This window comes from Corvus brachyrhynchos, unplaced genomic scaffold (genome assembly GCF_000691975.1).
Source record: "Corvus brachyrhynchos isolate BGI_N302 unplaced genomic scaffold, ASM69197v1 scaffold53, whole genome shotgun sequence".
Classification (NCBI taxonomy): Eukaryota; Metazoa; Chordata; class Aves; order Passeriformes; family Corvidae; genus Corvus; species Corvus brachyrhynchos.
In genome coordinates this window covers 1873403-1900282 of record NW_008237681.1, presented here as the reverse complement: position 1 = coordinate 1900282, position 26880 = coordinate 1873403, and the positions used below count along the sequence as shown (strand labels likewise).

The window sequence follows — 26880 nt, the reverse complement described above, 5'->3', positions numbered from 1 at the left end:
ACATTTATACCAAGCACTACAGAGACTAGTCAGTTGAACAACCCCAGAATAATTAACAGGAAGGAGGTGCAGAAAGCATGCCTAGGTAAAGGTCACATACATTCCCCTCCCCACAAATAATGAAAGAGTGGATCCTACAGATACAAACCTGATTTAAGAACAAAAGCCTCAAAACTCAACTATTAAAACATCAAAACTGCAGAGCAGTAAAGAAAATAGGACCAATAGAGCAGACTTGGTTGATTTTGCCTACATTCATCACTACAGTAATAACTAGACTTCCATCAGTATACCTGTGATAAATCATGCACATGAGATGTCCTAACACACACATACCCCCAAGGAGCCTAAGAACTAATATGCACATCTGCATGTTTGGTTTACCAGTTTATTAAATAGCATAGGATTATAAAGAGAAAAGCAAATCAGTATATGCTGACAAGGAGTTCATCATACTATACAGTTTTCTTATTTCAGCATATATCCCATAACTTCTTGTAGAAAGTGTATTAATAATAAAATGCCCTAAGAAGTGGAAGTGATACATGAAAGGTAACTGACAAGAAAGAGATCCCAAATACAAAATTTGGGGATACAGGTGTTCAAGGATAGGCAAAACCAAGTCTGTGTGTGTGAAATTTTCACATTTGCTGAGCAAAACATGAAAGTCAGGAGTTACAGAAGACATTACGCTCCTACATAAATTAGCTGCATTTTCATTCCTGAAAAAAATAATTCTGAAACTATTAGAGAAATATTTAAGCACATATCATATATTCACTGGCTAACAAAAAATATCAGCAAGCTCAGGCATTCACGGGAGAATACTCCAGCGTATGTAGCTCCTAACAAGCACTTAACTAAGTCAAACGTAATCTAAGCAATGAGGCATCTTTCAAGACAGAAAAGGAAGATCACTTCAAGGACTAATTCATGAAATCAGAATTAAGTTTTCACCAGACTAAAAAATTTCATTTGAAATTCTGTATGTCTAATAGAGGCTCCATAAAAAACACAATACAAGTAAGCTGCTCTGGAGTACATATTCCTATTTGGGATTTGAGACTGGTTGTCTAAGGCAAATTTTCAGGAACTGGTTCAAAAAAGGTATGATGCAGCTTCTAAGAACATTGCTAATACCCTTCTTGGGTTTGGGATTTTTGTTTCCATTAGACCCTTCTCTACAAAACAAGATAAAAATAAAGAGTGTCCTAGCTAACAGTACTACCTTCACCATTGGCATAGCGAACTTCTTGTCAAACAAACATACAACACTGGCTTGAAACACAGCAATTGTCAGTATCACTGAACTCATGACATGATCACTAACTCTCTTGTGCAAAGACTGTATAAGCAAGTAGGATCCATCTGACACATGGATAAAGTTATGCCATGATGCTGAAATTCTTCAAACATTGCACATTTTATTTAAGCATATGCTAAAAAAACATTAGGACCAATGTAGGTCTATTACTATACTTCAAAATAATAATGCATGCTATGGTATACAGGCAGGAGTAGAATATTTGAGTAAATTAAAAAATAACATCCACAGCCACACATCACACACACTCTTATTGTTAGTTCTTTGCTCATCAAGAAGGAAACACTTATCTGTTATTACCAGCTGACCTTTCCTTCATCTCCAAGTGAGAACATCAATTACCAGGTTAGTAGGAACTGGATGCTACAACTTATCTCACCATTTCGTTCAAGCAAGTGAGGGTCAGAATGTTTCTTGCCTATATCTGCGAAAGACCGAACCAGAGGGATCCGACTGCTGAATTTTTTCTCATTCTGATGATGGTGCCTCTTTAGAAGAGCCTCTCTCACATTCTCTCTTATGGATTCATCCAGCTGGCCAGAGGCAATCATGCTGTCCAAAACCATATCTACATAATAATAACAAAAGAACAAAGAAGAAAATTATATAGGTAGCTATCAAATCTCTCTTTCACCACACTCAAGCACTGTAGCTGCATCAAACAATAAAAGAAAATTAAATCTATCTGCTGAAGAAAATTAAATCTCTATGCTAAAGAAAAGTCTTTTCTTTAGCAAAACCATCTTCAAGAACCCACAGGAAATTTTCAGAGATGTCACTAAACAAGCAAATGTGAGAATAAGAAAAGCACAACATGCAGATTCAAGAGAGAGTATTTATTATTAGCATGATTTCAAGAAATAAATTACTTAGTATCTTATAATTTATAGTCATTTACTTCAACTTTCAATGGAAACTCACATTCAAAAAAAGTATTTATTGTATTCAACAAACCTGCACTGGGAGTGAGTACACAAAGAAAAACACCATGAAAAACAGACTTTTGACAGTCTTAACCTGGTGTTTCCTACTTTTAAAAGTATATATAACTATATAAAAGTGAAAGTTGCTATAGAATGAGATGAATTACACAACTCCTGTCATCTTCAGATGCCCTAAGTTCCTGAGACTCTCTATCAAACTTCATGTGATTGACATGCTTTAGAAAATGAAGTACAAAAAAAAAAATCTAGGTATATCATCTAACACTAACTACTCATCTGTCAAACAATATCAAGTTTCAAAAGGGCATCTCAACAGTATGCTCACACCAGGAAAGAAAGCCTACATATCAGGGAAAACATCTACGGTTTCTTAGGGGTCCTTTTTTTTAAATAACAAAAAAATAAATTCATAAAAGACCCCAACCTGCACAAAGCAACACAAACCTATGTGACAAATTTTTAAATATATTTTGCCAGTTTTAACTAGTGTATTGAGACTTAACTGCATTGTTAAACTGAAATTGTGTAGAACTTTTCACAATGAAAAATGTTAGGGCTCAGGATAGGGCTCTGTCCTTACTAACAGAACAACACGCAGCCAAGTGTCTGTCAGTAGAGCGCAGCTTCTTTCTGAGATCACTGGGAACACAGCCTCTCGTTACAGGTTCTCAAAAGGAAACCTGCCACCCTCTCCCTCCTCTTAAGAAACAATAACACCTACTGGGTATTCCTGGCTCGTGGAAATAAGACAACACATTTGTATACCAAGCACTGCTAGCCCACATGCTTCACAATGGCACCTAAAATTAACTTGAAACCAATTCATACAATCTCTTAAGGCAACCTAGTTCCTACTAAAATACCTGCTACTGAGAATGCTGATTACACAGAATAAAGCAACTACTTTCCTTATGTACTAAGATTATTGATAAATTAAATCACAACTAATAATATTAGAAACCAAAACATTACATTTACAAACAATGTATTGAAAACTCTTGCTCAGTAAGTCATAAAAATAGGAAGGGAATACCATTTTCCTGACTGAATATCAAGGATTTCAAAACAAGAAAACATTTCCAGTACTGCCAAAGATTTTTAGGCCAAAACACCTTGTCCTTCACACACATGTTAGTCAACCCTAAGTCTAATATGATTCCTGAGAAAGCATTCCACTATGCGGTACCTGTAGCAAGAGATACTGGGAAAATTTTGTAGAACTAATTCAAAGGCATTTAGAGCAAGCAGACATATACAATGTATATATATGTGTATATATTTTATATATATATTTATATATGGAAGTCTTCAAAGCTGCCTGCATAGTATCCAAAATGACCATGTGATTAGTGAGGACACTCAACACAGTAGGTTGAACAACATGTACAAAATTTATTTCTGCTCACCTCTTATAAAGGTGAAAAAAATACCAGATGTGCAACAACCAACTGCACTAATGGCATCAAGTTAACATCAGCCAAAATATGATTAATAATTATGGTACTAAAGGGCACAAATAACTCCTAAAATGTTCTGGCAGATATTTACAATTCATCTGTAGAAACAAAGACAGAGAACATGTTAAGGGATTAGAACATAAAGGCAAGTTCTGGGCCTCATCCTAAAATACATACTAAGGAGCTCCTACTCATCCAGTGTAGCTTTCTTAAGTGAAGTTTGTAGGACCAGGTCCTCAAAACCAGATCAAGAAAAGTGCAAAGAGCATGCACATACCTGTTTCTTCAACACAGTATTTTCAAGAACATTAAGACATGACCAAAAACACCTCAAGTTATCGATTAAAAGTTAGGAATAAAATATTTTTAAAATTTTTGCTGCAACCTGCTATCTCATCAAGTGTGTTTGCTCTCATGTCCAACATGACCGTCCCATTAAGAATACAGCTCCGCAGCTCAAACAGACTGTGCAGAGACAGAGTTGCTACATAAGGCTTGCTCCATCGATCACCACCATCTTCAACATCTTCTTCAAACTTCAGCCACCTGAAATGCATTCACATACACATATTTATGTTTCTCCTGGAAGGAAACTTTGGCAAGCAATCCCACTCTTCCATGTGGCTGAGGCATGACACAGAACAGGAAATCCCATTAAATCATACCAGCTTTCATTTTCTCAGACAGCCCAACTAATTAATATTTTTATCAGGCCTTAATAACCACACTCAACTTTTTTAGTTTTAGTTTATTTTGTTTCTTTGGGCTTGACAAATACCTGTCCATTCACATGTTCTTGTGAAGAATATGGCAGTCTGCCTTGTTACCTGATTTGCATCCTCATTTCATCAGTATTTTAGGATTAGAAAGCTGTCTGAAACATACCATATAGCATGTTCAAGTCTCCTAAGGGTGCTAAGTCAGACATTTAAGGACTAGGCAATATTAATATGTGAAACTATAAATTGATCTTGATTCCAACTCACAGGCATTATGCAAATTGAACTTCTACAAAACCTAACATTCAACAAGGTAGCTGAAGTACTGAGTGCAGAAGAATTCATCACAATGTATATGTAGAAAGAAGCAACTAAACCAGTAAGGGTCAAAAAGAATCATGGTATCCTGTAATGTTCAGGCATGCAATTTGCCAAAAGCTAATCAAATACTACTCAAGAAAAACATAATACCCAATTTTCTTTGTATTTGAGAAAAAATGACACTAATATATTGGAAATAATATACCAAAGAGATTTCTGAGATTGCAAATACCACACTCCATGGATGAACACCTGTGTTTATAACTCAGCATACTCCTACCTTTCACAATGTTTGGTATGATCAGTTTTAGGAAAGTAAACACACTACCAGAAAGACTGAGGGTCTCTTGAGAAACCATATTTATTCTTTCAGTTGGACAAAAAACGAAAATTTTGGGTTGCTGAGCATGAATTGGGTACACAACTCCTATAGATAGTGAAGATTCTAACCTAAACCTGGCTTGCAGGTCTCTGAAGAAAAATTACTGTAAGATATACCTTGAAACAATCTATTCCAAACATACCTAGCAGTTTCTCTCCATTCATATTCTTCTCCATCCCTGAAGCAAAGTTCATCCATTTCAGTGAAGAGATCATGAGGAATGTGTTCATCATCATCTTCAGTACCCAAGATAAACTGCACTCGTTGGGATGGTGTGTCTTGAAGAAAAGGAGAAACGGAACAATTAGAAGAATTCATACTTCTATTACACAAGGACCACTACATAACAGTAAAATCTCCTGCTCTCACCCAGAAATACGCAGGACAACATCCTCTTTAAGAGGGAAGAGGAACAAAAGAAACATACACATTTCCTTAAAAGAAGGCTCTCTGAAAATTTTGCACCATTTCTGAAAACAAAACATCTGGAAATGCATATTTATGAAAATTACTCAACTATTTTTGGCTCTTCTATAGATTTCCAATATGAAAATGAACATCAACAGAAAATTTGGTTAAAAAAAAATCAAAATTAATATACCAAAACACTAGAAACCTTCTTTTCACTTTGAGAACAAAATAGTGAATACCATCATGACACAAGACACTAAAGGAGAAAAAGTGAAAACAAAACAGGCTGATGGAAACAAACAGCCTTACTTACACATCAGCTGCCCAAGCACTAGTTTATGACAGTCACCAGTGAGTATCCAGGCACTCACTGTTAGAGCAGCAGATTTTTCTGTGGTCTATTGCTACTTTGTAGGATAAAATTTTTTCATTGCATGGTTGGAAGACTATGTATAAATTAGCATAGGAAAGTTGAAAACTATGCAGCTGAAGCATCCAGAAAATATTTTAACTTCTCATAGTATAATGCCTAGTGGAACAGGCTCAATAATAACATGCTAGAAAATTTAACTATCTTTAATGATTAAGTAAGTACTGGATTTCAATTAATACAGGCAAAACCTTGAAAAAAACAATAAAAACCACATCATTTTAGAGATACTTTTAATATTATACAAAGATTTTGTTTCAACTTGAGTGAATTTTCATATTATAAGGGTTCAATAATATACTAGTTGCAATGTTATCGCAAGGAAGGTCAGAGACAGAAAATTCAGGTAAATCTCAATTTAAATTTTTTTTTTAAATTTTCTCAAATTTTAAAAATTTTACTTTGTTCACTGAAACAATCACTCTCAGAGCTGTTAGATATGAACATGTATATGGTGTATATATACAACTGTATGCTTCTACTGTAGAAGGAAGATGGCCTTTTAGATTTAAACATAAAATCTGAATTACTAACAAAGCTCATTCCCAACTGAATTTTGCTTTAGCATTGTTTTTCTGGTATATACCATCATCCACTAGCCTAATTCTGAAATGTGCTCTTGAATGCAAAGAAGGTTCATTATCAATTAATATCTATAGCAGACTGTTTCCATCCCAAAACCAACACACCCCAGAATCCTGCCCAACCCTGTGCATCCAGTATACAAAAGAAACCAGAACAGAGAACTGAATTTCTATCAACTTAGTATCACTTGTTTCTTCAAAAACTGTACAGCAAGACTCTACAAACACAACATCAATTATAATAATTTGTACTTGGGAGGGAAGACTTGAAGATGGTTGAAACCAAGAACTGCAGGAGAATGGTAAAAGGAGACTTTTCAAAGCATTTCCATTTGAAAACTCCTTTGTTTCAGGTACTGGTCCCATGTAGAACATGCTGCTAGTCATAGAAAGGTAATCGTGTACAGCACGGTGTCTGCACTTAAATTCAAACATTGCACCATAATTTGCCCACTCATGGCAGTCTAGGAATAAAAGTGGACTTAGGGTCTCGAAGAAAAACTAAGTAAGCTAAGAGTACTGCCAAATAATTTCATTCCAGAGAATGGTATGACAAAATCCTCACCTCTTGAGGATCGGGGTGGGGGGCCAATTTGTGATCCAAACCAAAAACTTAGGAGGCAGTACAGTTCCTTTACTAATGGACAGCAAGAAGGCTGAAGCAAATATTTAAATAAGATCATTGATCAAATTACCATGGCAAATGCTGCTTTTCACAGTTACATGCTTACTTTCAAAAATCAGTGGAAGAAGCATACACGACTACACAATCTGAAAAAAGGTGTCTAATTTAAATAACACAGACTTTCATGCTACAGAAGAGCATTACAAAGCTCTAGTCTAACCTATTCAGTGCAGGCTGCTGAACATTCATGCAGACAGCTGGACCAAGTCCAACAGCTTCTGACTTAGATAAAACACAACCACAAAATCCTTGTCTGATTGTACACAGAAAAGACATTAATTACAGTGAGAATAAAAGAAATAGCACAAAACAAACAACATTTAAGTACAGAGTAGCTGCTACAAGTTTATTTTCAGGAAACATGAAGAACAACAAATTTCTTACCATATGATGGAGATTCTCGGCCATCCTCTCTATCAGTTTCTTTTTCTTTTTTTCTTCTGTGGTGCCTGTGCCCACGATGTCTATGCCGCCGACGGCCTGGCTTTCCAAGTGGGACGTGAACTCCAATATACACAGCTCTGTGGCCTTTTCAAGAAAGTTTAAAAGGACAAAAGTAAACAAAAAATTACCTACTGACGAAACTTAGTATCTAAAGGCAAGGGGTTTAAGAAATAGAAATCCAAAAGCACTTGACAAAATTACCTTTAGTGAACTAACATAAGCACTTCTTTTCTGTCCTTCCAGAGTGTCAAGGAACTAGTGCTAGACTCATTTCTCTGATAAATTAGGTCATATTCTTATTCAGTTTAAGAATTCAGTTGTGAAATAATACAGATAGTACAAGTATAAATAATACAGAAGTACAAGCTTGGCCTGTAACACTGAAAGCAGCTACTTAATAAACATGAGGCCAAGGCAGAGAAATTATATTGTATTCCTCTTTTCTTGCAGGAATTAATATCAGGACACTTGTAAGAATGGCAAAATAATCTCCTGGTTCAGCTTATTGACTTCATTAAGAAACTACCCTTTGTTTAGAGTCTGCAAGTAGTTTTCTCTCCTTGGAAGAGCTGCCAATATTTCCTCAAGTAGCGCATAACACATCATGATGAAACTGATGTTTGATTATACCATTAATTATCAGGAACATAAAAGTAACTTCTATTTTGAAAAGTATGTCGACACTTCAAATAACTTACAGAGACGCTGGGGTGGAGTTTTTTCCTATTCTGGAACTTTTTAATAAATTTAGGAGCACATCCTCAAGTGAATACATACTGCTTCTTTAAAACATGTACTTTCAACATGTTGTTTTTACTTTGACCTTTCACATTAAGACAATACTAGCATCAACATCTTAGCAAAAGAAATCAATCAACTGACTGTTATGAACATATTACTACTATGTCTCCTGTAACAGAGATAGCATATACAATAGCCTTTTCAATTCCTATTTAAACAAACAATCTCAGGAAGAGACAAATTAACTATAACACTAAATACTCTGTTTCATGGTGCTGAAGAGTTATTACAGAAGACAGACATTAACCAAAGGAAAAGGAAGTGGTCTTCCAGCTCTTAGACAGATGCAAATTCAGCAAATTTACATTATGCAGGCAAGCCCTAGGAGTTGTGACTGTACACATACATGGACATATTTGTGTGCATAGCACACATATACGAAATTAAAGACATTGAAAATTCCTGGTTATTACAGAGCTTTAAAGAAGCAAAAAGTGGTTAGATGTCAAACTTATTTCCCAAAAAAAGAATCCCTAAGCCCAAAAAGATACTGCCTTATAGAAGTTTTGTGTATTTTTACAGTGCTACCTGACTAAAAATACAAGCAAAAGTCATTATTAATACGAGTAAGTTCAATATTTAATTAATTTGGTCAAAGATTCCTTTTCACTTAACAAGACCCAATTCTTGACACACTTCCAACACTAGTTTAATTAGAGTCAACTGACTGGCACTATGATCAAATCTGAAATTAAGCATATTAAAAGCTATTTATTTCCATATAAGAGCGGAAAAGAGGTTAATTTCTCAAAGCACTCATTAGTCCTATTTATAGAGAGAGACTTGTCTTTTGTGAGCTTCTTCCAGCAACAATACCCAGCCACTGCCCAGCAGCCTGACCTCTGCCCTCCATGACTGCTATGCACAATGCAATTGCCAGAGAAATCAGTGCCCATGTGATCTAAACATAAATCACTGCACTGGGTATATAATATGATCGGGGGCATCATTAACAATGGTCATGTTGTTGATGCCATAACAATACAATAATCATATGCATAGGGAAAGCAAAAGTATGAGATTCAAAAATAACTGCATTACTCACCACATCCCACTCTCAAAGCTGCAACAGAGTGAGCCACCACTCATTGCAAATGCTGTTACAATGCCCATTAGGGTGTCTGTTTTATTTTATATATTCAATTAGCAAGTATCAAACTACAGTTTATATACACACTTGAACAGTTCTGTTTGTTGCCAAAGTGTTGGATTTTTTGCAGGAACTATTTCTTCCTAAGAGAAACTCTAGCATACTTCTAGTAATAGAGCATTTTATATAATTACTTGTTTTAGGATTGTTAGTAAGACTGTTTTAAGCATGTTTTGATCACTGCACCCCAAGAAAAAAAAAAAAAAACCAACCTTGCAGGAATATGAAACTGTTCAGGATTTTACTCCCTGAGAAATAGGGACTTCCACGTTTTGGTCTCTTGCTGTGTGTCCCCAAATTAAAGACAAAAATTTCTCACAGATTTTCCAAGGATCTCCATCTTAAACAGTGCACCTTGCTATTGCAAAAATTGGCATTTTTAATAGTGTGATCATTTCCTTAATCAAAGACCATGCTGCTGCATGGAGGAGAGGTGGAAGAAGCAAACAAGGAGTCTATCTCCTTTTACATAATTGCACTGAGACAGAATTTTTTTTTTTCAGTAGAAATGTTTGGAGGAGAGCAGATATGTTGGAAAGATACAAGTAAAAGCTATGGAAAACTGAGGTGAAATAATCAACAAACAGAAGGTGTTTTTAAACAACCTGTGTCCATAGCAAATGGCTTTTACTATGACAGAACCACAGAATCGTGTCCAGGTGCCTCATAGCTGCCTGCAGCCCACCAAGCAGGCACTGCCAAGTTAGTAACCCGAAGAGTCAGTCCACAACCTACAACATTTGATACTGCTTTTCAACTCCACAAGGAAGATTTAAAGGAAGCATTTTCTCACTACCCAAACAAACAAGGGTCTCACAGAGACACAGAACAGTCTAGCCATGGGTTATCCTACCCTTCAGCCCACACTGCCCAAAAATGACCACTGTATGACTATTACCTCACATAGACACAGTCTTGCAGGCAAATGTAAACCAAGAATACCTTCCCCAAAGCACTTCTGTATATGCAAAGTGTTCAGACTGCTACATCTGCAATGGTATTTTGGGGCTAATATGAAATGGTGATGAGCAAGATAATTTTCAGCGTTTATTAAGTAAAATGGATCACAATCCAATATAATCCCATCAGAGTAACTTCAAGAAATAACCTAATGTTGACAAAGAGCCTCTGAAATTTTTTTTCTCTTTCAGAGCAAGCAGTCGGTGTGACAGTACAATAGACTAACCAAGAAAATTTTATGTATTGCAACAGCAGCTTATGAGTGCACCTGACTGTTCCTTAAGAAAAGGGACCTTCATTCTGGTATCACAGTCATAAATAAAGACATTTCAAGTACTACCAAGAAAATCTGAAACTACTGCTGTTGAGTATACTGCCATGATTACCCAAAAACATGTTACAGGCATATTCAACTCCAAAGATGGGACAAAACTAGATAATAAAAATCGGACAAGCTTAACTTTAATTCTAACTTAACAAAGCAAAGCACTGAGAAGCCTTCTAAAAATAAGACAGCTGCACTGAGTAGGTCTGTGTTTCTTTAAGTTTCATTATTCAGATAGGAGTAATAATGTTTGCAGATGGACAGATAAAGATTTACTTATAAATACAATTTACAAGGAAAAGCAAAACAAAACAAAACCATGGCCATTTTTTTTCCTTCATTCCCAATGAACTGGGTCAAACAACTTATGATAATCCTCAGGCTGGCCAAAAAACAAAAAAAAACCACCTGCAAGACAAGTAATGTAAAATTAATATAATATCAGTGGAAGCAGTGGAGAAAAATTTAACTCTAAAAAGGCTGGGATTCAAGTTGCTAGCACTGGATGTTATTTTTAAAAGGAACACAATCTTTTACTTGAATATTGTTTTTAAAAGTTCAAAAGGTACATTATGTGACCTTCAAAGCTTTATTCACGTAAATGTCTGTAGCACAGTACCACTTTCAAACAAAGCTTCTTACAGAATTACTATAATCCAATAATCAATTGAATTAGTAGACTGCTCAATACTAAATTTAGCAATACAAAGCTCAAGAGATACTTGCTCATTTTAATCCAGCATGACTTTATCCAAGCTTAGCTGTTCAAATCCACTGAGAGTATTTACTACTTAAGGCCTTTATCGATATGAAACAAACTTAAATGTTAGGAACTTGCAACGTGTCTCCATCACATGGCTGATCCCCAATCACACGGTTGGTCTAACTCCAAAAGTCAGTTTGGGTAAAGTCTTATAACAATTAGAGGAAAGAAAATGCTTCAAGTTGCCTGATTTCTTGCCAGAGCTCCTATGAAAATGGTAATACAAGACTTCTGAAGTATGAGAGAGATCAAAAACATGTATCCAAAAATACCCTGATGTCACAAGGCTTTAAATACAATTCTACACAGAACCTTTTTTCTTTGGCTAAATGCCTTCTAAGCTTCATAGAAAGGACAGTGTTCTCCATCTTAACATGGAAAAGCAAAGAAAATCGAGTTTATACCTATGTCGATTCTCAAATCCTGTTACTTAGAAATTTGAACTAATAGTGATCATATATTAATAATGGACGTAAGGACCATCTGGACGTGAGCTACTTAGTCCAATCTTGCTCAAAGTACAGCCAACTTCAAAGCTGAAGCCATGGTTTTGATCAATTTAGTTAGGATGACAGCCATCCTTTTTGTATTTTTAAGGATATATGCTCTACAGCCTATCTGGGCAACCTATACCAATCTACAGCAGCACACTACCTGAAAAAAAAAAAGTCCTAATATCCAAATATCACTTCCAATATAGCATTTTATGTGTGATCCCCCTCACTCTCTCGCAATGCACCAGCGTGACTTGACTCCATCTTCTCGATAAGCTCTCAAGTCTGCTGAAGACTAAAACTCTGTGACAAGAATTAACTATTTTTTCTGAAAATCTTCAAATAATAATCTGAAGATGGATAATTTATTTTCTACAGAAGCCTTTCTTTAACTAAATAATGTCATAATCTATCTTGTCCTAGCATGGAGTGTTCCAGCATGGAAAAACTGGAGCATCTGCAGGAGAGATCCTAATCTGTTCCTCAAGATCATAAAATGAGGAAGAAATCCAGCTGTTTGATGCCTTAACTCACATCTCCAAGTGCATTACCCTAGTAGGAAAGATCTGGAACACTGCATCTCATTCCTTGATATTAATTTCCCTCACATCACAGAGAGTACTTGTATGCACAAAAATAAGCTCAATGCAATCTACGAGCACAACTTCTTGAGACCTTTTCTGTCACAAGACCATTCCAGGTGGATGGAAGAAGTAAGAGTGAGAACAAAAGTGTCATTTCTTGCTCTTAAAAACTTCACAACCCATAGGACTTCTCCAAATATTCTCGGTTCTGGTAAAACTTAAGGAACAAGAACAATGCCTCTGCGCATACACACACACACCCCCCCTTGTTTACTGATAATGAAAAATTACTCAAGTCACTAATACACTAAAAACACTTCTGCTATGCTAATTTTCTAATAAAAATAATGCCCTATTTCTGAAGGATGCAATAAAATGCACAAATTGGTATTGATAGTGAAGTTACTGGCATAAGAAAGTAAATATTTCAAAACAAACAACATTTTTCACTTATTTTATAAACTTCACACACATTCCCAAGAAAGAGTCAAATTATTTTCTATGGAATCAATGTATCAAAAGTGAATATAAAGTATTTTAGTATAATCTTAGTCTTCCATGCATGAATTGACTACTAAGAAGTCCTTTAATTACCGAGGATTCTTCTTGTTAAAGAAACTATTTGGCAAGAGCTATCTCTCGCTCTCAGAATTAAACATTTGAGATAAAATTTTCTAACTGAACCTGCAGAAAGAAGTAGAGAAAATTTTTTCAAGGGATAGCTACATGCCGCAACTGGAACTCAAAGGTTCTTCACAATACAGCGTATTTAAGAATCCATTACACCTCCTGGGCTGTACTCTGAAACCTCCTGCCGTTCCTAGCAATTAGGTCTAACTGAGATACACTCTTTACACTTGAACTGATAAAACTAAGAAGCATAATCCCAAACCGTAGTAAGCACAGAAGAGGGTAAAGCAGTTCAGGAAGAGTGTTTTCTCACTACATGACAAAAATTGGCGTATTACACTCACAGAAGCAGTAAATGCCAGATTTCTCATTACAAATAGAAGTGATTTTTTTTCTGACTTAAAACCAAGTGAGTTCGTAGGGGCAGTCATAGAGAAAAATGCACCGAATATTTCTCTTTGACACAATCAACGATATTCAAGAAGGCATTATGAGTAATTACATTAGACACGCAGGTAGGATCAGTAATAGGAAAAGCTTAGTGCTGGGTGGCAGTGCCACACAGGGATTCTGGCACAGACTTCCACCTGTGGCTCACTGCCAGCACCGATCTTCCTCGCCTGGGAAAGGAGCCAGCCGTTGGTCCCCATGGGAGGGAAGATGAGCTGTCCCTGCACTGCACAGCCAAGCCAGACCAGAGCTGGGCCCCATGCTTTATCTGAGCTCAAGATCCTTGGTCCAGCCTGTCTCTGCAGCAGAGCTCAGGAAAAAGGATACACATATAAGATAATTTCAAAGAGTTGTTTCCGTTGGAGGAGAGAAAACCTAGAAACAAGCAACTCAAGAGGAAGTCCCATTAAGATTCAAGACTAGCCCTTTGTCCACTGAATACAACATAAAACCACAGAATGGTTTGGGTTGGAAGGGATCTTAAAGATCATCAGTTCCCACTCCCCTGGTAAAGACACAAGGCTTCCACTTCATAACACTGTTCATGTAAAGCATTTCATAAGAAACTTTTGCAAAGAAAATATTCTGACTTCATCAATAGGTCACAAATACATTGTCATTACGAATTTGATCATACCCCTCTCTTGTACAAGTGTTTAAACTGATTGGTTTGCCAAATGTATCTACTGATATTTTAAGATATGAAAAACATTACAGAAGGAATCTTGCTTCATAGAAGGGTGACCCCTTCCTGAGAAAAACTCCAACTCTCTCCTTTTTTTACTTCTTATTTTGTAAATAAAAAAAAAAGGTACACCTCACACTTTAAAAGCTTAAACTGCTATGAAACACTAGCTTTCAGTGAACTGCAAATGGAGAAATCATCCATTCAGAAATAATTCTAATATCCAACAAGGCACAAGTTTAGTCAATTTTTGGAACAACTGATTTTTAAGGGATTAAAAAAGGGTAAATGTTATGAAAAGTCATCAAGAAGTAATAGGTTGCAGAATCAAGTAGTCTATTTCTTTTGCCTCATCTCAAAAATTTTTATATTTGAATGATCTGGGGCTATCAAGTTTACTGCAAGTTTTAAGTTTTAGTTCATGCTGTTTGGTAAAACTTTAGTTTTATGACCTTATTACTTTAATAATAATTTTATGTATGTTTCAGATTATAAAACTATTATAGTTAGCAGTTAGCTGTCTTTTTATAAAATTTCTGATGCAGTCGGAACAAAAACACTACATATTGCTCTCTCAAATAAAAGAAGTTTGGGAAAAAAACCATTAGGACAGTTTACGTCAAACACTTTTAAAAAGTTTTAAATTGCAAAACACTTGTACAGCAAGTTTTCTACTTAGATACACACTATTCACCTACAGAGGGGAAAAAATACAGGATTATTTGAATTACCTGTCCTTGTCAACTAAGATTAAGTGAAAACCACAGCTCTTTTCTTAAATAAAAGTTAAGGATCATCATGGTATAAGAGATAATAGGGTCACTTAAAATGTAAACATTACTTACACCTGCCACAGGACAATGTGACAGTAGATAGCTATTAAACCATCTTAACTCTTGAAAACTGGTGCTTGGATTTATGCCACAGAGAAGTAGTCTACCAAGACACACATTCCTGACCTCAAGATTGTTTCTGGAACAAAACCTCTGTTATGCGTAAACTTCTTATCTTTGCTGTGTCTGCTTAGAGTAACAGAATGTATACCTTTTCCCTTAAACTGTATCTAGTAAATGTATCCTCAAAACAAGGTTGAAAAGTAGTTACACGTTTTAAAAGATGCATCCTGGTAGTATCATGACAGACAACACAAGTTTAAGAAAGTTTTCCTTATACATCATTTAACAGAAAATACCTTTTACAAGATCTCATTAAATACCTCTGCCATTAATATTCTTGCCTTACTTCCAACTCCTGGCTTGTTATTATTCTCATTCACTGCAGCTCAAAGAGCCTGGCATCAAGTTAAGAACATTAGGTGCTCTTTAAAAAGGTTATTTTAAGATGTTATTCCGCTTTCTAGCTCTTCCGTAAACTGACATTTGTTAATTCAAAATAAGGCCTTACAGCTTCAGAAAACTGCAGTACCTTTATTTAGTACAGACACAGTCTGCCCACAATTGCAGTTTACCATCTCTGACCACTCCTCTTTTATGGGAAGAGTGCTACAAAACAAGCAGCCTCCACCTAACCTTTCTAACCTAAACAGTGTCACTCCAGACAGGTACCACACTCTGTCAGCCACCATAAATAGAATACAGAGCTTGAGAAGATCCAAGTCCAAGATCTATTTTCCCCTTAAGCATTTGTTTCTCTTTCCATTAATATTTCATCACAAAATTTCCAGAAAATACGAGTATCCAATACTGACAACACCAAGAAACTTTCCCTTTAGTATTAGTAGCAAAATTATGCCTTCTACAGTATCAAGCCTATCAACATTAGTTTGCACATGTTTTAAAGTGGTTAAGTATTACCTGTCCATGTGGGCTCTAAAAGGTGTGGTGCTTCGCACCATAGATGAACTCAATTCACTGCTTGGTGAGTCTCCTTGAAAGTACATCGATGCACACTTCTCTAAAGGATCAAAATTCCTAGAACTCCTTTTCAAGTCACCAGAAACACATATCAAAAGACTAGACTGAAATAGTTTAAAGTCTTAAAACACTTCCAATGCCTAATGCTTTAGTACAGGTCTTCCCAAGCTTACAAGAAAATGTTCATCTCAGAAATGAAAAATAATACTAGTTGGAATTGTTTTACTGCTTGCAGACAACAATTCCATTTCTCCCCTTGTAGTATCTTAATATCAGAATTAAAAACAAAATCTAAAAATTCCACATACCTACTTTCATCATAATAACTTACAAATAATGAACTCTTAAACAGAGCTGTAAGTTCACAAACATTTATCCTCTAAAACACCCTGAATTTGAAGAATCTGAGTTGAACAATCGCACTTACATACCTTTTTCTCTTTCATAAAGGAAGAACTTTTTGTTCTTACTTTGGAATAGTTTTCACTTTGATAAAAGTCAAACGATATGCTGCACCTCCCTTGTCCCATTCTACCAATAAAAAATTAAATTCTTACAAATATACAAGATACTAAAAATATATGTGAACACCAAGAATAATTCCTACTTATGTGTGAAAATATGCGCTCATATGCAACTTCAGGTCTGTGATAATCCTACTGGAAAACATTTTTCTTGTCAGGTATTTCTTATTAGTTATTTGCTGAACATCTGTATAGCCAGCCCCCTCTTGCATTGAGACACAAACACTGGGCCACTCCAGAATGAGTAAGGGAGCAAAATAAAAGATGAGGCTGCATGGCTAAGAGCAAGGTGAGGATAAGTGAGATCTCAACTCCTCCTTTCAAAAGCACTTATGTTGACTCAATTGCTCATTGGACAGCAGTCTGCATTTCACCTTCATTTACTCTTTCACTATGGGTAAGACGGGTATTTTCCATAGCAGTCAGCCAAGTGCTTAAATTGCCTCAAGCAGCCTGAACCCCGCTGCCTTCCCACCAAGTATCTTGTTTAACTACAGTGTCATAGGAGCTGAAGCACTCCTACAAGAATGTGCTCCAAAAGAGACTGGGGAAGTGATCTGGCTGCACATTCCCATGTCATTCTTTGTGGTCGAGGTATTACAGCTGCTAATGCTGCTGCCTTGAACACTACTCCAGCTGGATGCCTGCTTCCCCTTAACCCCTGCCTCCCTGCAAAACATACACGTGCTTTTTCTGGGTCATCCCCTGAGAAAAGTAAGACAAGGAAATTAAGCAGGAGACAGCTTAAATCTGCACTGAAGATTTAACTGCAGAAACAGCCAGTGCAGTGGTTTCCCTACTTTTTTTTTCCAGCCAGGTCAGTGGTTCCCCTACAGCAGACCCCCATCTAAACGGGCATTGTCAACAGCCTCCACTGCTGCATCTCTCAGCCTCACATCCACACTTCCTTCCTCTGCTCAGCTCTGGCACATATCCATCTGTGTTGCATTTTGGCTGAGATCTTGACCATCTTCCTTTGTCAGACTGTTACATTTTCTGATGACTTAACACATGTAGCCAGGCTTCTGGTTTGGTCAGGCCAACAGAAGTGTTAGCACAAGACAGAAAACAGTAACAGAATGAGCAGGAACAGAGCAAGAGTGCAACAGCAGCAAACAACTTCAATCACTTTAAACTGTCTCCCGTTACACCACAGTATGAGAAAAATGTGACAGCAACCTAAAACAACTTTTCTTAGCCAGAAACTGCTGTCATTATGGTTCTTCAGTGTGCTGAAGCAGTTACAGTACAACTCAGTGAATCTACTGCCTTCTAGCATTCTGCAAACGTTAATTAAGTTTCAGAGCATTCCATGTGAAAGGCAAATAATGAAGATTTTAACACTGGATCTCCCTAGTCTTTTCCTCATTCATTAAATAGCATTCATGAATCCTCATGCCAAACTAATTTGTTTTCAAGTAAGAAAAGAAGTCATGTCTTAGATGAAATATCTGATTTTACATTCTGCTATATGAAACTAAACTGCTATTTTTTTTGCTAAATGTGGGATCCCGAGTCAAATAATGAAGACTACCATAATGCTTTACTGACAGCAGATTGTGGAATGTACAGTTTACTATGGAACCAGAAGGACAGTTATATGTCTGTTCAGACTTTCAGTATTTGAAGTGCATGACCACAATCACAAGGATACTTAACTTTCAGAAAAGAAAACAAACATCTCCCTCATGACCCCTGTTTCCTGACTTTTAATTCTGCAGAACTTGACATCATTCATACTGGAAAATTACTTACCAACAGCACTAATTTTTTCAAACCTAAGTCTAAGAAGCAAACTTTCCTTGGAAAGTTTCAATAATTTTTTTTTTTTTTTTCTTTTGGTAACAGATTAGAACAGTGGATATTTACCAGCATGCACAGAGACAAACAAACAGGGCAGGTCACCTCTGCCTTTGCACTAGTTTTACTCCCAGAATTTCATGGTAGCCATAAAATTTTGATTCCTTTTAGCAAGGAAAATTCACCTTTTATCCCTAGTCAAAAAATGCATGTTAAGCAAACAGAAAACGACCACAAACTTACTCTCTAGTTCTTCTTTCTCAAAATTTGTGTTGATAGTAGAGCTGATTTTGCCCATATCCACAACAGCTTCTTCATCATGACCCTGAAGAAACAAGACACAAAGTTAAGTTAAAACTAAATAGAACTATTTTTTTCCCAAATTCCTAAGTATGTTCTGAAACAGTATGTCGGCACTGAAAACCTACCCATCCAATCTTTCATTACCCTGTATTGAAAGAAAAAGAGAATAAATCAACAGATAGACTAAATACCATAACATTTCCTTCTGCAATGCTCTTGATTTCATTGTATCAACCATCAGGACACACATTTCAAAAGTGCAGTATTCTTTTAGTTTTTTATTCAACAGCAATCAATCTACTTCAATAAAATAACTGGTAAATTTATAAAAAGATACAGAAGTTAGTATTGAGAGATCTCAAGCTCTTCTCTTTAGGGGACAATTCCTGTGTGAGATATTCCAGCACAAATAAGAAGCTTTTTGGAACAAAGGGGTAGCAAAAAGGTTATGTTACCCACCCAAGGTCTTTCCTAGATCAACAACTCTGGAAATATCAAAATAACTGCTTCATTCAGGTTTCAACAGCCAGCTTATTAACCTAATTCACTTTTTTTTTTTACCCACAGAGTTAAAAAGCAGCAGTTTCAAGCAGACCTATTCTGCTTCCATTACTACTGAAACCACACCACAGTATTTGAAATAGATATAGCCTTATCTCTGAACATGTCCTCTAATCATATTTAGCACATCACTAAAGCAGACCTTAAAATCGCCTTTTGCTCAGTCTTGACAAAAATGAAGTAATTGAGTAGTAGAAATCTCAAGCCCATCTCAGACTTGACATCAAAACAACATTAAAGTTGTCTTTCTCCATGTGTTTGCATTCCTTAGAATAAAGTCCACTTTTCGCAACTCACAAATTACAGCCTCCTGACAGAGTTGGTTCTCCAAAAGAATGAGTGCCTAAAGGTAATGTTTTATGTCCAAGTATAAGGGCAAGGCTAAGTGCTAAAGATTACTGTCCCTCCTCTTTCTGCTCCCTTGGGCACACACTTTTTTCTTTAAGTCAGACCTAACCATCATGAAGTCAGATAAAAAACGCTTAAACAACAAGTTTTTTAGATTTTTTTTTTTTTTTTTGGTAAAAACTTGATTAGTTTTCCATTGGATCAGCTCACCGAAGCGACCTCTCTTGTGGCCATATGACAGCTAGATCCACCACAAGTTTATCTGTTTGGTCACTGCTTCTAGCAGCATTTACATCAATCTAATGCATTTACATCAGTCCACAGAAGATCTGTGATAATGGTTTCATGAGGGAGAAACAGAAGCCTAAATTAGGAGTCTTACAGGAACTGGGAACCCTAACAGCGTTGACATTCACCTAAACTTTGGTCTTAGAATTATGCAATTTCTTTATATATAGAACAAGTTTGTCACCTCACAGGAAAGTGGCAAGGATGAAAAACAACATACCTGTGTGTAACAGTTACAAGCTAAAACATACTGTATCAACTCCCACCCTCAAAAAAATTTTTTTGAACACTCCTTGATCTTAACAAAAAATGTCTGTTATAGTGTATTGTGTACACATACACATAAAAGATCTAAATATTTAACTATTAACTAAAGAATACGAAGATGACAAACACCTCATGCTGGGAGAAAAATTCTAATGAGGTTTAAAAAAAGGTTAGATGCAGCTAGATCACATAAAAAAACAAAAGCAGCAAGCACTGTGTAAATAAGCAAAAATACAAGAGAAAAAGTAGCACATGGCAGAATAAACCTCTGAAAACTGAATAAAAGTAGATTCTGAGCTGTGTCCCTGAAAACAGGGTTTTCAAGAAAGGCATTACACCATAACCTAACTCTGTCACTGCTGCTGCATTGTAGTGACAGTAGAGTTTTGCATGCAGGTTAGAAAAATCAAAATACTGTACTTACTAATAAAATAGTGGCAGAAATCTTTTAAGTGTCATGGTAATAAGATGGGAGGGGAGTATGGGGAGAAATAGAATATTCCTGTCTCCTACACACCAAAATCGAGCATACTGTAGAACAGTCCAGTTCACAGAAACAGACATACGCAGTTACGCTGCAGGTTACCATAATACTCCAAGCAGAGATGGAAAGAGATGGAAGAATTACAAATCCTCTAAAATACCTTACATGGTTTTTTTATATGTGAGTGGAAAAAAAACCCCTAGTAATAGGAAAACTGCTATCAAAACCTATTCCACAATTAGTTTCATGGTTACAGCCACAGACTGCTGAAAAATCCTGTACCTAAACACACCCATCCCCAGTAATCCTTTTAGGACACTTGGAATCTTGCCAAACACACAGTTTTTGAGCAACAAAGGGAAGACAAAGTTTTTCTCCAGATTATACAAACAACTGCATACCAGTAGAAAACTACATACACATTGTGAAAAATAGACTCACAAGGAAAGATTTTTATCTCCCAATAACATTTTGAAACTGGATTTGCTGTGTGCCCTATGTCACATTATTAATTTTTATCACCCTTTGCTTTAGTAAAAGAGATTCTCTGCCAAACTCATACATATAGAACCAACCTTCAAAAACCACGTCATGTGAAAGTAACATGTCTTTTAAGATTAGATTACAGGAAGGCATGCATGCCATTGCAAACCGTTCTATCACTATCTCAAAGTACTCCACATATGCAAAGACTCTTCCAAGAATAAACCATTAACAACCGCAAATATCATACATGAAGGAAGCATATAATTTACAGCCTTTGTTCAGAAAAACACAAAGCATCAATTTAACATACCTGTTTTGTGATGCCAAGAGCAAATCCCAGTATGAGACACTTTCGCCTTAGGTCAGGTAAAGAAATCAAAAATATTCAAATACATTATAAAGTAATTCCAAACTGCAACCTTTTCCTGGTTAAAAATAAAGTCTGTAGGGCATAGATTTCCAGTAATTATAGATGATCTATCATGTCAGTTGAAGGCACTGAAGGGAGGGAAATCTTTTACAGTTGCCATTTTAGTTCTCTCGTCTACTTTCTGAACTTTTTACATAAACAAAGAACAGTGGGATTGTGGAGAACTTGTCCACTTCCCTTTTTTAGGCAGAGAATGACTGGAGCTTAAAGCAAGTATTCCTCTGCAGTTTACCATTCACTGCATGTGAAACTTTGCATGCAATACTCCCACAGATGCCCAAATACAGCTGATGTAGACGAGCCAAAGTAAAATCCAAGACTAACTTAAAATGCATGTGACTTTCATTTTCAGTCAAAAGACAGGACAATTGAGAAGGGAAAAAAAAACCCAACATAAGCGGCAACAAAGGTGCCCTAGGGAGAGATTAAGCTTTCACCTTTGGTTTGCTTTTTTTAAACAAGGAGATGGTAATTTATTAAAACAGAACAAATCCAGAGTACTTCAAAGGAAAAAAAAAAAAAGAAAAATAAAAAGCCTAGCACATTGCATTAAGATGTACTACATTGTATCATGATACACTAAGTATACTTTTTCCTAACACCAGATTTCTGGGTGCTCACAAACATACTGCAGAAACAATCCTCCAGTAAAAACTTCATATTCAGCCAGAGGTGCCTGCATACACCAGAACCTGTCTTATCAGCCTTCTAACTCTCCTCAGCATGAAAATGAAATCCCTTTTCTACTGCTATAGATCAGACAATACTTTCAAATACTCAGTGCTCCAGTGGACTCCCAGTAGGATTCCTCTTGCCACCTCTGGTTTTCAATTGTGTTTCCTGAGTCCATGAGAAAAGGGTAATTCCCCTTTGCAGAAAATCAAGCACCAGAAATTGTTAACATTACTTATTTACCTTCTCAAACATTTGTCATCATTTAGTACAGTACACTTTTTATATCTACCATATTAATGCTACGTGTTTTTTAAAAGTAGTATTGAAAAAAAGAGTCAATCCTAAATTGTGTGAATTTTCAAGGAAAGCACTGAGTTGGGAAGAACTGACAACCTCCAGTGGTCTGTGGTACCTGCAGTGTAGAGGATTAGCACAAATATGACGCATGGAGTATTAAATCCAAAGGCAAGTTTCCACTGTCATCTCTGCAAGCATTTCTCACCATGCAACTCACTTAACCTTGTGCAGTCACACACACGACAGATTTCAGATGGGCACGCTGCCAAAGTGCATTACTGAATAACCACTTCCAAGACAGACAACTTGCTAGAAGCACACTTTTAAGGTACTTGAAATACAGTTCAATCAAATCATTCTGGTGATACACAGTGGTCATAAATGGCTGATACAGCTAACTGTAAACCTTTGAAATCTACAGTAAGCATGTCAAGAATAATTTGAGCTCAACATTTAAGACCACTACTTAGCTAAGTCAATGTTTATGTGCTCCATTTACATTTCCTCAGACCAAAGTTCTTCCCCAGCAGAACTAGGGAGTGACTTGCAGCACCAAAAGAAACTGTATTAGTGCTCATGGAAATAAGTAAGTAGGGCTTAAGAAAGAGCACAAACAAACAAAAAAACCTCTACAAACACCATCACCCTTCCAAACCCCCCCCCCAAAAAAAAAATTACATTATGATTTTCATGCTACAAAGAAGCTTCACTGCAGCATTTATTGAAGTAGGTGCAAATAAAGGACAAAAAAATACACCACACAAAAACCAACCAACAAAAACTAACCCCAACTCAGGAGGGGGAGGGAGGAGTGTATGCATATCAACTTTATTCCTTTATACATCTGTATCTGGCCAACAGTTTAACACTTCTTTTTTACATAATATTCTAATACATCTAATACAACTGCCTACACCATCCCAGTGATCCTACATACCGCTTTGTGACTGTAACTGTATCACAACCTCTCTGGCTTGAAGAGAAAGCTAACAGTTCTCCTCTCCTTCCCACAAGAAGTCAGATACATCTCTACTTTTGCAGGCACAAGAGACCTGGCAGACAGGATTTAGCTCTTAGGCTGGACCAACAAACCATTCCTCTCAAAACAGGAGCACACCCTGCTTACAGACCCAACTGACAAACCTTTGTAGTATGCTACCATAGATTTACCAACTAAGATCAACAGCACGTGGGAACTTGTGCACAGTGCATTTTGCCTTTCACACTCTGTTCTTCCTTCTTTCACCACGAGCAGTTCAGCTGGATCAAACCATCCATCAACGTGCTGTCTGCAAGAGGACACAACAGGAGGGGCCTGCAGCAACAGTGCAAACTGAATCGGTGTCAACAGTGGCCTGACCTTAGGAAGCATAGCCAAAGCAGGTCTTGTTTTATTATCAGCCCTCTTTTGTTGGATCTGCATTCAGAAGACAGATATGACAGCCATCAAGAAAGGCTCCAGTGACAAAAACAAACCAAAAAATTAATGATTGTCAATATTGCTCTGCTTCAAAAACTAAGGTTTGGCTAGAAAAAGGAATTAAAACCTTCATTTGGCCATGTATCTCAAAGGTAACCAAAGAGGAACTACAGAACCTCACTTTGCAAATGTATCCATGTATGTGTGTGTATATCTACAAAATATTTTAAAACTGACCTTTTTCAAAAATAGATAAACAAACTCACTTGTTTTATTACATAGGTATTAAAATATATTGTTCAGGATAATTTAGAACCAGCACGGTAATTCATGATACATTTTCACAGCCACATTTCCCAAGTGGTCTGTTTCAGAAGCCTGCACTTCTGTTCTAGGCACACATAATACTCCATGTAGTCAGGAAATAAAATACATCTCCCATTTACAAAATGCACGTACAACCCCCTATCTATCCATTCAACCTCCCGGAGCTGCAAGTTAATAAGAACTAATACTTCAGGGAGTAAAAAACAGAAAAGACCAGTGTTGTAGACCCACAAAATAAGGAGATTAAGTCTACCAGAGACAGCAACTCTGGAAGTGATAAGAAAGAAACCAGAAAAGCAGTGTATTTGTTAAGGCCATCTCTGTATACTGTATGCAGAGTTGAATGACAATCACTCTACCTCAGGCAATCATCAGGTCTATCCCACAGCTCTCCCACTGCTACCCATACACAGCACCAGGCAGGTTTAGTTAAAAGTGAGTTAAAAGGAAGGGCTTGTTGGTGTGGTTTACCTGCAGAACAACAACAGCAGCACTTGTTAAGTTCTAAATATATTGTTTTACTTCTCTTTCAGACTAATTCTGCTTTTAACCAGTGGTAAGATGAGCCCACAGTGGGCAGGAGGGCAGGCATCTCTGGTTGCTGCCTTCTTGAAGGACAGCCAGGATACAAAAAAATCGGAGTTCTTTCTAAGTAACAGTAAGTGAAGGTATTAGGCAGTCTATCAAACTGCTCAACTTTAGTTGAACTGCACAAGTGGTCCTATAGATGCATTTGAAGTAAGTTCTTTGGGCACAGTCTCTACACAACAATACTGTATCTTCAGAAGTTGCCAGAGTGATGAAACACTACAAGTTCTAAATCAAGCACATCAACCTAACAGCCAAGGAAAAATGCACCAAATATAAATGAGCCCTGTCTCATTTTGTCATCGTACAATTTTTAGCTGGCCTTCCACTCTAAATATATACAGATGAGAGCACAATTAATAATAATTCACAAACAGAACACTTGCCAGGTTTAAAATAGGAAGCATACTGTTGATGGGTTCCCCCTTAGTTGTATTTTCTATGGTCTCTTTTGCACAGGAGCAAAAGAGCTGCTTTCCAGAGTTTTTTTTCCCCTACTGCCTTAGCAGAGGGTATTACTCAAGCAGTATGGGAAAGACTCAAGTACAGCTCAATGGCTTTGGTGTCACCACACACACCACCCCTTGAATTTTATCTGTGCTTATACAATTCTTATTTTACACAACAATCCTCACATGTAAATGACAGCCCCTCCTAATCAAAGCTACACTCAGACTCTCAAAGGAAGGTGTGACACTTAGATTTATTTCAATAAGACCATAACTGTAACAAAAGAGGTCAGGGATACTTAGACTTTTTTAGCCCACTAATCCTCTAATTAACTGCTCAGCTTACCTTACTAAATACATCTGACCAATCTCCTTCTAGAAGACTTACAAAAAACACAGCAGCTCTACAAACCTTGTTTGGACAAGTATGTCCAAAAGACATCAACAGACTTCAGTCAGACTCTCCAGAAGTTGCACTGTAATTTTTATTTTCCAAAACTGTATGTGGAGGGCACTAAAGATGTGTATGTGTGCTACTTAAACACCAGAAAACCCAAATCCTCTCAGGAAAAAAGCAGTTCCAAACATACTAATGTTTTGCTTCTTACACCATTGAAATCTAATGTTTGTAAGTCGTTTTATCTCAGTTCTAGCAGGCCTTCCTCCAGTCAGGGTCACACTGAGCACCACAACCTGCAAGAGAAGCTACATCCCATCCCAGAAAAATTAAACACGTCTTTGGACAGTAAACCAAGTGTTTGTGTTAATCAGAAGAGAAAATTAAATTGGGAGAAAAAGTCAGAAAGAAAAGGAAACATAATACCAACAAGAGACTGGTTACAATTGTGAATGGCTATCAACTATGGCCCACCATAGCAATTCATAAAAAAAAACTGAGCTGGAATGAGCACAAGAAAAAGGGATAGCTTGATTCCTAGCTAAGTATGACTAATAAGGTGCAGGTGAATATTTGATTAAAATTAGAAGCCCATTTGAATTCAGCCTGAGTGTTCTGCAAGCCAGAAAATCTACCACCATGCATAAACTTAGCAAATACTGTCACCAATCCAACACAAGATATCAAATTGCGTATCTAATATTATACCAGCTATTTTACAAAGTTGCATTTTATCACTGCCTCACAGTACTAGATTTCATTCAAAAAAATCCCTATCTCCATTCACTTAAATGTATTTAAGTGAATTCCTGAGATTAC

General features: G+C 36.6%; 1 protein-coding gene across 8 annotated transcripts in view; it reads right to left on the bottom strand.

The window, feature by feature from the left end:
* SLC4A7 (solute carrier family 4 member 7) overlaps positions 1–26880 on the bottom strand; it is a 67115-nt gene that overhangs the window by 39050 nt on the left and 1185 nt on the right. For 5 of the 8 annotated variants that reach the window (XR_001861324.1, XM_017732091.1, XM_017732092.1 and 2 more), the window contains exons 2-6: positions 18985–19066; positions 7642–7785; positions 5290–5425; positions 4111–4271; positions 1704–1892 (exon numbers count right to left, since the gene is read on the bottom strand). Coding sequence is in view for 7 of the 8 variants with exons in the window: in XM_017732091.1 (XP_017587580.1) it covers positions 1704–1892; positions 4111–4271; positions 5290–5425; positions 7642–7785; positions 18985–19066 (712 nt within the window). In the remaining variant the exon portion in view is untranslated. Of the gene's footprint in view, positions 1–1703; positions 1893–3674; positions 3809–4110; positions 4272–5289; positions 5426–7641; positions 7786–18984; positions 19067–26880 lie in introns of those variants that run through there. The other 3 variants (XM_017732096.1, XM_017732094.1, XM_017732097.1) reach the window with 2 other exon arrangements.